The sequence below is a fragment of the Emys orbicularis genome, chromosome 6 (genome assembly GCF_028017835.1).
Source record: "Emys orbicularis isolate rEmyOrb1 chromosome 6, rEmyOrb1.hap1, whole genome shotgun sequence".
Classification (NCBI taxonomy): Eukaryota; Metazoa; Chordata; order Testudines; family Emydidae; genus Emys; species Emys orbicularis.
Window position 1 is genome coordinate 41,568,613 of NC_088688.1, and position 15,217 is coordinate 41,583,829.

General features: G+C 40.1%; 2 protein-coding genes across 2 annotated transcripts in view; one reads left to right on the forward strand and one right to left on the reverse strand.

Annotated features, from left to right (window-relative positions):
- Nucleotides 1–3,451, forward strand: part of TRAPPC13 (trafficking protein particle complex subunit 13) — a 44,630-nt gene extending 41,179 nt beyond the window's left edge. The window contains exons 12-13 of the mRNA XM_065406968.1: nt 2,771–2,921; nt 3,130–3,451. Coding sequence (XP_065263040.1) covers nt 2,771–2,921; nt 3,130–3,237 — 259 coding nt within the window. The 3' untranslated portion in view covers nt 3,238–3,451. The remainder of the gene's footprint in view (nt 1–2,770; nt 2,922–3,129) is intronic.
- Nucleotides 3,452–6,695: 3,244 nt separating this feature from the next.
- Nucleotides 6,696–15,217, reverse strand: part of SGTB (small glutamine rich tetratricopeptide repeat co-chaperone beta) — a 37,554-nt gene continuing 29,032 nt past the window's right edge. Inside the window, exons 9-11 of the mRNA XM_065406721.1 lie at nt 8,824–8,861; nt 8,241–8,324; nt 6,696–6,807 (exon numbers count right to left, since the gene is read on the reverse strand). Coding sequence (XP_065262793.1) covers nt 6,696–6,807; nt 8,241–8,324; nt 8,824–8,861 — 234 coding nt within the window. The remainder of the gene's footprint in view (nt 6,808–8,240; nt 8,325–8,823; nt 8,862–15,217) is intronic.

Here is a 15,217-nt window from a genome sequence, read left to right on the forward strand (position 1 = left end):
TCTGTGATGGAAGTCTGTGTAACTGCAATCTTGTATATTAATGTGGATACAAGTGTTAAGTTACAAAACATCTTACACTATTAGCATAAATGTAAGCACTAAGTTAAACTACTTGAACTAATTTCCATAAGAATAAAGGATACCTTCAGTGTCCACTTTAACTGTCACTTACCCTGCAACCCCCCAGAAGCATTGTCCAGATGTTTTTAAAAAAATTAAATCTATCCAAGTCTTGAATATCAAGTTGGCACTTGACATGACTTGTAATAGTCATGCTACAGTAGGATTGTAAAAGTACCAAAAATAATGTAATTCTCAGCCGTAGATGAGGCCAGGAAATAAAGGAAAGCAATTATTCTGTATTTGCCTTTTTTGGTAGTCTTCTTGTTCTTGTCCCATGTGTAAGTGATATTATGGTATCCCAGCATGGCTACCATCTCACTGTACAATTCTTACATGTTTAAAACCAAGAAAGAAGAAGTGGGACCGCTAAACACGGAGGATGGAGTGGAGGTTAAGGATAATCTAGGCATGGCCCAATATCTAAACAAATATTTTTGCCTCAGTCTTTAATGAGGCTAATCAGGAGTTTAGGGCTAATGGTAGGATGACAAATGGGAATGAGGATATGGAGGTAGATATTACCACATCCGAGGTAGAAGCCAAACTCGAACAGCTTAATGGGACTAAATCGGGGGCCCAGATAATCTTCATCCAAGAATATTAAAGGAACTGGCACATGAAATTGCAAGCCCATTAGCAAGAATTTTTAATGAATCTGTAAACTCAGGGGTTGTACCGTATGACTGGAGAATTGCTAACGTAGTTCCTATCTTTAAGAAAGGGGGGAAAAAGTGATCCGGGCAACTACAGGACTGTTAGTTTGACATCTGTAGTATGCAAGGTTTTGGAAAAAAATTTGAAAGAGAAAGTAGTTAAGAACATTGAGGTCAGTGGTAATTGGGACAAAATGCAACATGGTTTTACAAAAGGTAGATTGTGCCAAACCAACCTGATCTCCTTCTTTGAGAAGGTACCAGATTTTTTAGACAAAGGAAACGCAGTGGATCTAATTTACCTCGATTTCAGTAAGGCATTTGATATGGTTCCACATGGGGAATTATTAGCTAAATTGGAAAAGAATGGGGATCAATATGAAAATGGAAAGGTGGATAAAGGAACTGGTTAAAGGGGAGACTACAACGGGTTGTACTGAAAGGTGAACTGTCAGGCTGGAGGGAGGGTACTAGTGGAGTTCCTCAGGGATCGGTTTTGGGACCAATCTTTTTATTACTGACCTTGGCACAAAAAGTGAGAATGTGCTAATAAAGTTTGCGGATGACACGAAGCTGGGAGGTATTGCCAATACAGAGAAGGACCGGGATATCATACAGGAAGATCTGGATGACCTTGTAAACTGGAGTAATAGTAATAGGATGAAATTTAATAGTGAAAAGTGCAAGATCATGCATTTAGGGATTAATAACAAGAATTATTGTTATAAGCTGGGAACGCATCAGTTGGAAGTAATGGAGGAGGAGGACCTCAGAGTATTGGTTGATCACAGGATGACTATGAGCAGCCAATGTGATATGGCTGTGAAAAAAGCTAATGCGGTCTTGGGATGCATCAGGTGAGGTATTTCCAGTAGAGATAAGGAGGTGTTAGTACCGTTATACAAGGCACTGGTGAGACCTCATCTGGAATATTGTGTGCAGTTCTGGTCTCCCATGTTTAAGAAGGCTGAATTCAAACTGGAACAGGTACAGAGAAGGGCTACTAGGATGATCCGAGGAATGAAAAATCTGTCTTATGAAAGGAGACTCAAAGAGCTTGGCTTGTTTAGCCTAACCAAAAGAAGGCTGAGGGGAGATATGATTGCTCTCTATAAATATATCAGAGGAATAAATACCAGGAAGGGAGAGGAATTATTTAAGCTCAGTACCAATGTGGACACAAGAACAAATGGATATAAACTGACCATCAGGAAGTTTAGACTTGAAATTAGACGAAGGTTTCTAACCATCAGAGTGGTGAAGTTCTGGAACAGCCTTCCAAGGGTAGTAGTGGGGGCAAAAGACATATCTGGCTTCAAGACTAAGCTTGATAAGTTTATGGAGGGGATGGTATAATGGGATAGCCTAATTTTGGCAATTAATTGGTCTTTGACTGTTAGCGGTAAATATGCCCAATGGCTTGTGATGGGATGTTAGATGGGGTGGGATCTGAGTTACTACAGAGAATTCTTTCCTGGGTGTCTGGCTGGTGAGTCTTACTCACATGCTCAGGGTTTAGCTGATTGCCATATTTGGAGTCGGGAAGGAATTTTCCTCCAGGGCAGATTGGCAGAGGCCCTGGAGGTTTTTCGCCTTCCTCTGCAGCGTGGGGCATGGGTCATTTGCTGGAAGATTCTCTGCATCTTGAAGTCTTTAAACCATGATTTGAGGACTTCAATGGCTCAGACACAGGTTTGATACAGGAGTGGGTGGGTGAGATTCTGTGGCCTGCGTTGTGCAGGAGGTCAGACTAGATGATCATAATGGTTCCTTCTGACCTTAAAGTCTATGATTCTATGAAAACAAATTAATATGTAACTGAGTAACTTTTGAGACTTAGGATGATCTATTAAAAGCCACTAACTTCAGTAATAAACCATTCATATCAGGAGTTTCTAATGAGTGCTCTCAGAATCATCAAGCTATTGTACTTCTGCAGTCTTTCTTGAATGGTAAAGAACTAGGTTTTTTCCTTATTGTTTGCTTTCATCTAGCAGTGAAAGAACTATGGATCTGGTTTTGGAAATGTGCAATACTAATTCCATCCACTGGTGTGGAGTTTCAGGAAGACAGCTTGGAAAGCTACACCCCAGTTCATCCCTCCATCTTGCACTTACACTATTGTCTTCAGTACAGGGACTACAAGTAAGAGACAACATAACTATGAGATATATATATATATATATATATATATATATATATATATATATATATATATATATATATATATATATATATATATATATATATATATATATATATATATATATATAGGGGCTATTTTATGGTCACAGTAGTGCAAAACTTATTCTCATCTACTTACTAAAATTTGTACACATCTTTTTCCCATTAGAGTGTCTCTGGCTTAAGACTAATGGACACGTTTTTGAAGAGAACATACGAATATGATGATATTGCACAAGTCTGTGTAATTTCTTCAAAAGTAAAAGAAGAACATTGAAGAAAAATCCTTTTAACATTTCCCCTGGGGTTTCTTGGACCAACTTCCTAAATTTTACATCTGAATGATGGCAAAATCATGTTTAAAACATCTGCAAACAATATAAGTATGTTTATTTATTTGTGTCTTCTGTGAGTATTTTTGGAATGTTTTAAAATATGTTTTAAAGAGATAACTATACATATTTTATCTATTATTTGAAAATAAAATCTTTAAAGTCTGAAAATGCAGTTGTCAGGATTTCTTGCACTATTGTATTGAATATGCAGCCATCATAAGAAGGAAGTTATTATCCACTTCACCATTGGCTTTAAAGGGGTGCCCATTGTGGCACTGACTGCAGAGCTGCTTTAACTTGGAGGGACTAACCTCAAATGGCAAGGTTTGTTGGTTTTTTTAATTCGAATTCAGTTCTCATTTTCACCCTTCTTCTGTCAGGGACTTGAGGATTTGGACTTGAATTCCACCATGCAAGCATCCCACGGCTCCAATCTCTTTCCCAGATTCCCTGCTCACTACTGTGATGCTCCCCCTGGGTACCCAGGATTGTGAGGCACCTCTTCACTACCGGCCCTTAGCAAGTAGCAGTTTTGTCTACTGCCTGCTGTAACTCAGCTCCCTGAAACCAACACCTCCCGTCATACACAAGCACTCTGCACACCTTGCCCTCTCTGTGCAGGATAGTGATAGACACACACCAACCCGAATCCTTAGAGAGCTCCCTGCAGCATCCTCCGGCCCATGTCACTGAATACTGTTGGAAATTACCTGATACACAATTAGAATGAATTGTTGGGTGGGGAATCCATATTTTTTGTAATAGATTGTGGAAACATTTTTTGTATTCACACAGTAAACATTTTCCCCCATGGCCTTGTGTAGGTTGATAATTTCACGCTTACCCGAAGTGGCCGGTTCCTACGTCCAAGTTATTTTCAAGACTATTACTAAATAAAGAAAAGTCCTTCTCTCTGGCTTTTCACGTTTTCCCTCAGGGTTATCACACAGCAGTCTTGCCTAGTTTGAAATGTTTATTTTAGACTTTCCAATATTATCATCATTTTTTTCCCCTTTAGTGTAGAGGGTTTTTTTTAATATATGGGATGGATCATGACCAGATTACTAAATTAAGAGAGCGAGTGGTACTGGCCAAGCTAAACTTTCTCTTTCAGAGCTGTTTTAATCAATATATGCTTGATTGATAGCTTACTCCTAAAGTAGCTAAATTGCCATGTATGCATGAACAGCACAGCCTACCTTCACTCTGCATGTTGTACTCCTGGGGGAATTCTGCACCAAAAAAATTAAGAATTCTGCGCACAATATTTTAAAATTCCCCCAATAAATAATCAACATGCATCTATCAGTTGAGCAAAAGCTAAAGAATAGCAGCTACAGAAATAACCTTATGTTCCTTCTAAACTTCAGCTAGTTAGAGGGCAACATGCCCTCACGTAATCCACAGAGTTCAATGGAGTAATAAGAGAAACAAAAACTACTGCCCCCACCCCCCAAAAAAAATAGAATCTAAGTACCTTCAAATTGATCTGTCACAAGTTTAAGGAGATGTAACTATATGGCTACCCTCTCCCTTCATGAAAAACCCAAAATTGCATTTTAGCAAAAGAAAATGCTTAAGTTTGGTGCTGTGTGCTGAAGTACAACTTTAGTTGTATTTTTCAAGAGCGACATCAAACAGATGAAAATAAAACATTTCCACACAAACCTGTTTTTTTGAAATTCATATCTTTTAAGTGTGTGAATAAAGTAAACTCTTCATTTTGCAAGATATTTCCCCCTTTTCCACTGCTTACCACATGAATTTGCTGCTGCACCAGTAATGATAGAAAACCAAACAAATTTTAAATGCATAATTATTTATTTAGTTCACTGATAAACTGCAGTTGGTCTAAAATGAAAGCAATATTTGTTTAGATCATGGTTTATCACTTATCAGTATGAATTTTTTTCAAAGTTCAAAGTACCCAAGCGCTCTCTTCAACCACTGATTAAAACAAGTCATGACATTGTGAACAATGTAGCCTGTAGAGTGGCAAAATACATTTTAGCATAAATGAAAACTCTTCCTGGACTTAAATAGAAAGAGTAGTTAATGACAGCTACTGTCTATTAGGGAATTTCTATTTTTTTTATTAAGCTATAAAGTCCCATCTGCTCATATGCAAAATATAATAGGCAGTTACAAGTTTTCTATTGTGTCAATTGTGGCATGTTCCTGCATTAGGTAATGCCATCAAAAATCTAAAAACAAGCATTCTTGTTACAGATACTGGAATAAGACTCACATTCTTAACAGTGTGGTATGTGAAATGAAAGTTACAACTTCTAATAAGCATGGTTCCAAGAGTACAGTTCATAGCATTAGTGATAACTACTCCAGAGCAGTTTATGACAGGGCTGGCTCTACCAGAACACAGACATCTGCAGAATACTCAGTAGCTGCATGTACATATAACTACAAGCAGAAAGAGTGGCTGTTTTGAACCCCTACAGCCAACCTTTGTTTATATAATTGTTATACAGAAGAGTATAGTTTAGGATTATTATACTTAATCATTAAAGACACTCAGCTACAAAAGACTTTTTAGTAGGAGAGGGTAAGAGAAAACTAAAATATTAAATGAAGATTGTCAGAACACAAGGGTAAATATACTGGGTCACATCCTTAGCTTCTGTAAAGCCCCACTGTTTTATGTTTGTTTTGTTTCCTTTATTAAATTTAGTGCAAAAAAACTGGAATTGACCTTGGAGTTGCTGAAAATGTGGAAGGGTAAAGTATAGCGGAGAATACACTGTGTAAATGGTCTGTTTAAAGAGTGCATTATGGAAAAAATCTGCCAAATGATTTCTGCATATGTAGATTCCTAATGTAACTATGTTGTTTGGGGCTTAATCAATTCTCAGTTTTTTTATAAAAAGCAATAATCTTTCTTTTTTTTTTTTTTTTGTAAAAACAATAATCTGCCTGAAGGCAAATATTAGTTACCTGAACTACAACTGAAAAAAGTACATACATAAGTTAGTGTCCCCGCCCCCCAAGGCAGACACAGCCAGTGTAAACACTTCTTTCCATGTGGTCAGCCAATAAAACAGAATAGCACTGATTCAATTTAGAGCTTAGGGGTGTTTGCCTAATGTCTCCAATGCACCCCAGAGTACATTAATGAGCATGCAGTGCAATTATAAATAGCAGTCTTTTTAGAAAAAATAAAGCTAATAATCTAATGCTATGTAAGAGTTATTTAATGAATAAAATATAAAGTGTCTTATGCAATGGATGTTAATCTGATTTTCATGTCTGCAAATGTCCCCCCGTGCAATATATACAGTCTGACAAAATTGGGAATTTTTACCCTCCCATCACCAATTCAGAAAGGAGCTTATGCATTAGTTCTAAATTCACATTTCTAGTTCTACAACCACATGCCTCCTTTAAATCAGGAATGCTCTTCAGTGCTGCCACTGAAAGATCTGCTCCGGACATGATTTCTCAGTTGTTCTATGAGCTCTGGATTCTGCTGCTGTATCTGTTGTGCAAACTGCTGTCCCCTGTGTTAAACAGTTTTTTGTAAATCAACAAGTGAAAAATAACTGGCATGCAGCACTCATCAGAAAACATCAAGTTTTATGATAGCTGAAGCTATGTTATGTAAATGAAGGCAAAAGCAAGCATGACTAGGAAGATCTGTATTAAAATGATAATCATGGTGTTATAGCTTTTACTATTTGAATTCTGTTCTGATGATAGATGGACATGTGTCCATGTTGAGTCTTTAGATCCATCAGCTGCCTTTGATGAGAACTATTGTTGACTCACCTGCAGACACTAACATTGGTAAACAAAGCTGCTCTTGCGTGACTCTGCTCCTTTCCTTCCAAAAGATGCCAGTAGGCAATTTGGGTCAATTGCTCTTCTAGCCTAAAGACAATCTGATGTGGAGTTTCAGAGATGTATTCTGCTACGCATTTTGTGCATGTGTAGGTGAGGCCATTGGGAGAATGTGAGGTAACATAGGCTCCATTATGCTGATAATACCCAGCTCCACAAGTGGACTTCACTTCACCCAAAGAGTCTCTGATCTGCATTTATGTGGTGACAAGCCAGGATTGTGGCTTGTATTGAGCTAACTGGCTGAAATTAACCTCAGATGAGACAGCTGAAATACTTGATCACTAGGAAAAACAACTGGAAGAACTCTGTTACTCCAGGAATAAGCTCTTCAGAGAATGTTGTCCAGGTAGCAGTAGCTACCAATACTGCTTTAATTTGATGTGCACTGGGCAAGAAGGCTGCCATTTTGGGACTGGGGAGGGAATGGGTCCTTGCCAAAGTGATCCGCACTTTTGTTGCCAATAATGTGAACTATTAAAATGGTCCTGGCTACTGTAGAAACCACCTCTCTCCTCACGTGGTGTTGCTTGAAGCAGCAGCCCCTCCCAGTTTAAATGGGAGGAAGCTGGTGTGGCAGGATATTTTCAGCCTTGTATCCTCACTGCAGCCCTAGGTCTGACAGAGATTGAGTTTGCTGAATTTCAGATCACTCCACAAGACCTATTTATTCTCTCAGCCTTTCCTCAAGTGGGTAAGCTGAATATGGCTTGAGGGAACAGGACTTTAGCTGCAGGGAACTGAGAAGTTTTTGGAGGAGGCTGGTCCAATGCAATTTGGAAGAAAAATGTACAAGCACCTAAAAATTTAAACAGGCACTTTTAATGAGCCGAGTCTAAAAAGCAAATAATGTATGAGCACCAGAAAGTGAAAGTGAGCTGTCAGTTTGCTTGTTCAAACTGAATGAATGAAGTGTACAAAGTAAGTAAACATAAAATAATGAAGAGTAAGATGTAAAGTTTAATCATCTAAGGTTATCAGGAATACAAAGGCTAAAAATCAGCTTGGCACTGTCTCTTTTAAACAGCAGCTGAGTGCTGCTTCTACAACTGTTAGGTAGTTAAAATAATATGTAAATCTTCACAACACTTACGCATGTATGAGGCTTGACAGATCAGTTAGGCCACCAACACCTGCAGCAGGGCCACCAATGGCATTGGACATCATCCCCGACATTCTAGAACAGTTAACACAGCATTGGTGTTGTGGTGGTATTATCTTAAGTCAGTGGGTTTGAAACGTTTATACTGGTGACCCCTTTCACATAGCAAGCCTCTGAGTACAACCCCCTTATAAATTAAGAACACTTTTTTATATATTTAACACCATTATAAATGCTGGAGGCAAAGCGGGGTTTGGGGTGGAGGTTGAGAGCTCGCGACCCCCATGTAATAACCTCGTGTCCCCCTGAGGGGTCCCGACTCCCAGTTTGAGAACCCCATCTTAAGTGACAAATTGCAATTCTTTGCTGGGTTACTAGGAAGAGTACTAGTTATTAAGTGAGCTGTAGGGGAAACTAAACTGTGGTAGATCTAGTTACAAAGAGTACAGCTGTAAAGGCAATAAGAAGAACACAATACAAATTTTAGTAATCCATTGCCATTTGCTTTTGATTTGCTAGCCCACTCAGACACCACTGGCATCTCTTTTCACTGATACTCCATGTTAATACTTACAGTTGTTGAACTTGAGGATTCTGCATTAAACTTGCTGCCTACAATAGGTAAGATGTATTGCAAGTCAGAATGCAGTCATATATTTAGTTATCATTGTGGGAGACATGAGAAGCACAATATATATCTTGTATTACAATACACAAGCTAAGTTAATGACTCGAGACATATGATCCTCAACAAAATCACTCATTAAAGTAATGTATTTCAAGGACATGAAGATAATATAATTCATTATACTCTACACTATGAGGATCAGTTACAATGTACTATTGCTGTTCAGGGTAATCAACCATAAAAAAGAGGAAGTCCGTGAATCTCTAGAGCTACTCTGACCCAATGCCCTGGGAATTAGACGTTAAAATGTGTCAGATATTTGGGCAATCATCTTAATGGTTTAAAAAAACAGCTTTGAATTATATATTGCTTAATATTAAGCTTCCATCATTCCAACTGGAGTCTTATCTAATGTTTTCCTCTAGATAATGATATATGCAAGGATAACAAATTAAAAGCTTTCTACATGATAAAGCCTACCCTTGGGAATCTGAGAAGGCTTATGGATTCTAGGCTGCGAGGAGGGAACAGTTAGTCTTGGGGCCGCTGGGGGTGGTTGTTATTATATTGGGTAAAAATATCTAAGCAGTCGCAGGGGTAGTCTTCTGTGTATGGAATTGTTTAAATGTTTGTATTGTATTTCTGTAGAAGTTCCCAAAGCAACTGAAATCTGAAATAAATACATAAAAAGACCCAATAAGCACATTTGCTGTATATAAAATGCTCAGCACATTCACTTACTCATGGATCTTATCTATTCAACTAAATAAAAATACTTGACACTTTTCTTCTTAAAACAGGTTTAACAACTAATTTATCCTCACAACACTTCTCCAAGGTAGATTAGTCATATCGTCTCCATTTTACAGTTGGGAAATGACAGAAAACCAAATTTGTTGCAAATCCTTGATGTCAATGAAGTCGCATTTGCTTATATCAGCAGTGAATTTGGTCCAGGAGATTAAAGGCCTGAAACTTGAGCCACAAGTAACTTGTTTAAGGCTAGACAGTGGTAAAAATCAGAAAGAGAACTCAGGAGTTCTTGGCTCTCAGCTCTGGGTTCAGTCTACTTGACTGATCAGGCAACCTCTGGAAACAATACAAAAAATCCATTTAATGTAGTTAGCTACAGACGGAAGAGAAGATTTTCAACTCAAAACAGATGGAGTTCCTGTGCAACTTAATAAACTAAGCTGTGTAGAAAATTCACTCTACTCCTTCCTCACAGACCATTTCTACCCTACAATTTCAATAGGTGACCAGACCTATTGGCCTCTCTTTTAGGTTAGGAGCTATTGCATGCTGTGGGGCTACATACTCCAAAGTTTACAGTGTACCCTTTAGCACACAGATGTTAAGTTTGGCGTGTTGTGGTCTGCTTTGAACAAGAAAGGCTCCCAGTAATGCTGCGATCCACCAGTGAAATTCTTTAAGAACTCAGAAGAATACAACAGGATTCTTGCACGACTCAGAGATGAATATATATGAAATTTAGTCTCCTGAACTATGCTCCCAAATTAATTAAAATCAGTTTGGATAACAGCACTGTGTGGAGTGAAGGTTTATTGAAGGAACATAAACAAAAGGTAATGAAAAACAACAAAGTACAGCATTGTGTCAAGATGTCACTTTTCAGTGTTCTGTCTGTTCTGGTCTTCAATGAAAGAAGGGCTTAACAGCAGATTAATTAAATTACCAATTGATAATATGTTGAGAGGGAGGTGTCTTGAACAAAAGTGAATATACAGAAAAAATATGAAAGGATCTAGGTCCAGATCCACAAATGGACTTAAGTGCATAAGTCCCAGTTTTAGGCAACACTGCAGTTCACAAAACCTCCACTTTGTTGTTGCCTAATGCTAGAGGTAGTTACAGTCACTAGGTGCCTATGTTTCCACTGTGAAAGTTCCCTAGGCACCTAAGTTTCTATGTTTGGGCATGTGCAGGCCTGTCCCACGCCTAAACCCCAGCAGGATCTACAAACCAGGGGTGTTTGCTCACCGATCTTCCCTGCCGGGCCCAATCTGGTAAGTGTCCTTAAAGCATGCCCACTGGAACAGGCCTCATTCAAAATGGAGGAGGAGGAGGTGGTGCCTTAAGCAGTGGGCTATGGGATATTCTGGTGTGGATCTCTCAATCTCTCTTGTTGAAGTTTTCCAACTTTGGATAAATAACTAGAGTCACTGGAGCAGAGGGACTGGCTCCTAGGTCTCCCACCTTGTGGACAGGTATCCTTGCCACCAAGCTATAGAGTCATTCTCAGAGTTTCTCTGCATAGGTGCTGGAACAATTTTTATAATGGGGGTGCTGAAAGCCATTAAACAAAACTGTAAACCCTGTATATGATGGAAATCACTTTAAACCAGTGGGTGCTGCCACACCCACAGCACCCCTAGTTCCAGCACCTAGGTCTCTCTGTGGCCCTCTGACTATTTATTTATCCAGATTGAGAACAACCCACATCAAAATATCCCATAACCCAGTGGTTAAAGCACTTTCCTGAGAGGTGGAGGACCACTATTCAAATCCTCTCTCCCCATCAGGCAGAAGGAGGAATTTAACCTAGATCTCCAACATCCCCCATGAGTGCTTTAACCACTGAGCTAAAAGTTATAAGTTGGGTACTACGACTATCCCCATTTTGTGTGGAAAGAGGCATACACCTAATTCATTCTCACAAGAAATGGCTCAGGCACTGTCAGAGGGTAGCTGGCCCTGAATAGGATTCAGGAGCTGAGTCTATCTCTGACAAGCTCCACAAGGGGAAATGAGGTAACTCAGGTGAACCTGGGGCTAATTAACTCACTGAGTAATTGGTAGGAAGTTAATTAGGAAAGGAAGCACCAGGCATGATAAAAGGAAGCTACTCCCAATAGACACTACTAAGGAATAGAGGCTCTTGGGGAGAAAAGCAGAACCCAGAACAAGGAAACTTCCAATGTGAGATGTTTTTCATGGGGTAGCCATTAAGGGAGCTTACTAGGAAAGGAAACTAAGTACCTGTAAGAATGCTTCTAGGTGGGAGATGCTCTGAAAGGAAGGAATGCCAAGTCTCAGCAGAACCTGGTCTTCATGGAAGGATTTCATCAAGTAGCAAAAGCCCCAGATTAGAAGAATTGTATGTTTTTCTGAGAAAGGGTCTCCCATTTGGGGATCTTGACCCAAGAGAAGAGATCCTTCCTCCGGAGATGACAAGAGTCCCTGGTTCAAGAAGAGGTTTCTGGGTCAAGAGGTCTCACTGGTAAGGGACATGAACATAAATGGGGTTGATGGATTAAGGTTAATTCAGCCCCCTCCCCCTCTAGCTGCAGACTTCGGGGTAGAGGCCTGCATATCATTCTGGCTTTGGGTTAAATAAACTACAGCCTTGAAGGGGCACTGTTCAATATACATAAGATTTGTTGGACTTATTGAGACCTCAATGGGGGAAACTCAGACGGATGTAATTGCACTGTTGCGCTAGGCTGCCCGGGAGTGTGCCATGGTGAGAGCCCCTCCCCACGAGATCCCTAAATTGCCTGATTCCAGGAGAGGGGTTCTCTGCTGTTGATTGCAAGTGAAGTTAGGCACCTCCTTGCAATCTGGATTTATGCACCTATCTCCATGGGACGGGCTTAGAACATACCCCTCTCATCAGAATCTGTCATTAGCTAGCTTAGGTGGCTCTACACCTAGCTTGCTGGCTTTTGTCGGCGGCATTTTAAGGCAGTCTCTCCCCATTCTTTGTATAGGGCTTTATGGATCCTATTGTGCCACTGATTTTTCTAGGCACCTAAGAGTTAGGGATTGCAATGCCTAAATCCCTTTGTGGATCTGGGCCCTAGTGTTTAGAAGTATGGGTAGGAAATAACCAAATGAGATTTGGTGGGGGGGGGAATGCAAACTCTTTTTTGCCTGATGGACAGTACTAATTGGAAACACAGATACTCAAAACAAATAAGGAACCTGAAAAGCTGTAATAAAGAGATATTAGAAAATTAGATACAAGTTAGTAATGTGATAAGGCAGCAAAATAGAACAAATGTAATTTTGAGCACTGCCCTGCCCCACCCACATACACAAATATGTCATGAGAAAGAGAGTAACAGTCTCTCTATAGTGCTCTGCAACTGCATCTGGAATACTACATTAAATTCTGGACATGAGTAGAAAAAAAGAAACTGGACAGTTTAGAGAAAAGCAACAAAAATTATTAATCTGAAGGGAAAGGTTAAAAAAAAGTGCTAAATGTGACTGGTATAGCTGAGCAATGACTAAACCACAAGTATGCAAATGTAAACCCCAAGGAGGGAGAAGATATTTTTTTACTAAAAGGGAGTATAAATAGTACTAATGGAATGAAAGAGAAAATTTAGACCAAATAATAGGAAAACTTCCTGACAGCCAGAGGCAGATTATGGTTTTGGGTGGCCGTAGGCGAGAGCAAGTGGGGAGGCCCCTCCCTCTCCCTCCTGCTCCCTCCAGTGCCCCTGCCGGGGAGCAGGTCAGGGCACAGGGACGTGTGCGCGCATGTGCGCACGCACACAATCCTTCCATTCACCAGGAAGGCAGATGTGAGGGTGTGTAGCAGTCAGCGGCTGGTGAAACACCTCAGTCATCTCTTCTAGGAGAAGAGTTCTTTTCTCCAAAGATGACCTTAAGGCCCAATGTGAATTAAAACTCCCAATCATCAGAGGCGCACTCCCACCAGGACTGGAATTTGCACATTGCAAGGTCTTGGAGACGTCCACAGGGATTCACCAGTCTCTAGTTCCACACAAGCAGCTTCTTGCACTCATGTAGTAGTTTCATTACAGCTGACTTGCACTCTGTATTTTCAAACAAATCCAAGAAGCTTCTGGGAACCCAACTCATCTCACTTTATCGCTGGTCAAAACAGAGCAAACTTTCACCAGGGTATTTTGGAAAACTTCCAGTGTGAAGAGCACTCCTCAGGCAATTAAAGCTCAGCAGTTTATCCCTCAGTGTATCACGCACTCGGTCACGAATTTCCTTGGGTTGAGGTTGACTCAGAGTGCTTGTCTCCGCGGGGAAACTGACAGGCAGAACTATAGCTAAGCCTGTATAACTTCCCGTGTGCGCACTCCATTCTGATATAATTCTCTGCTTCTGGTGCATCCCCATACAAGCAAGCCCTAAAATGGTATTAATGGGTGATTGGCTTTGCTTTTTGTTCTTGCACCTCTGCAGTAAACTAGGCTCAGCAACCGGCTTCAGTGCCTGGGTGAATGTTAGCATGGAAGGAGAATTTTAGGAATGACTGAAGACGAGGTTTTCCCTTCACCTCTCATGAGTGAATAGACTCACATAGTTTCTCTTAAGTTGCATGGGGAATGCGGAATATCCTGCAGTTTTGGGATTTATCTTTCTGGAAAACTCCAGTGTTTAGTAAATAAATATAATGGAATATAATTTATATAATTAATTATTTGTTTAGCTGACTACAGTATTTAATACTGGATATTAGATACTACTGTATTAAATATTATGGTGAAGGCTCATAAGTAGTGATTAAAAAACAAAAAAGAGATTAAAAATATTTACTACATAAAAATATACTCTCCCACCAAACCTGCTAGGGAGCGGGGTTGGAGTGCGGGGGCTTGCCCCACTCCGCCCAGCGCTCCTGTCAGGGATCAGGGGCTTGCTCCGCTCCTCAGCAAGAGCGCTGGGTAGGGGGGCAGAGCGGGTCAGCATGCCTATTTTTCTGGGGCTCCCTGATTGGCCAGGGCCCCTGGGCACAGGCCCCGTTGGCCCAGTGGCTAATCTGCCACTGCTGATGGCAAAATCTGTTATGCTTTGGAATAGTCTCACCCTGGAAACTGTGAAAACCCCATTGCTTGACATAAAACTGGACAAAGCATTTAAAATGTAATGTAGGGAGCAATCTCGTAATGGTAGGTGTGACGGTGCCACCCATAAGGCTTTATGGAAATATGCTTATGAATGTGTATATAACATAACTAGAATGTGTTTTATGCTACATATACCAGGTAACATATCTCTGTAAAGGTCATGATCTACTGAATCTATTAATCCTATTTGTATGCATGTATCATTTTTGTATTCGAAGTTATGAATATTGGCTGCATACTTGTTTGATTCTAAGTAGGCTGTAGTGAAGCAGTTGGTCAGCTTCCTGAGAAAAGACTAGTCTCAGTAAGTGCCCATCAAGAAACACTTAAGCCAACAATGAATTTGGAGACACTAATCCACATCTGGACTTCCCCAGGAATGTGGCTTGGCTGGTAAGGAACTCAGTCATGCATGGACATGTGACTTGCCCAGGAGACTCCAAAACTCCATTTTGTAGCTGGACTTTCCATAGGAGAGAGGAGGG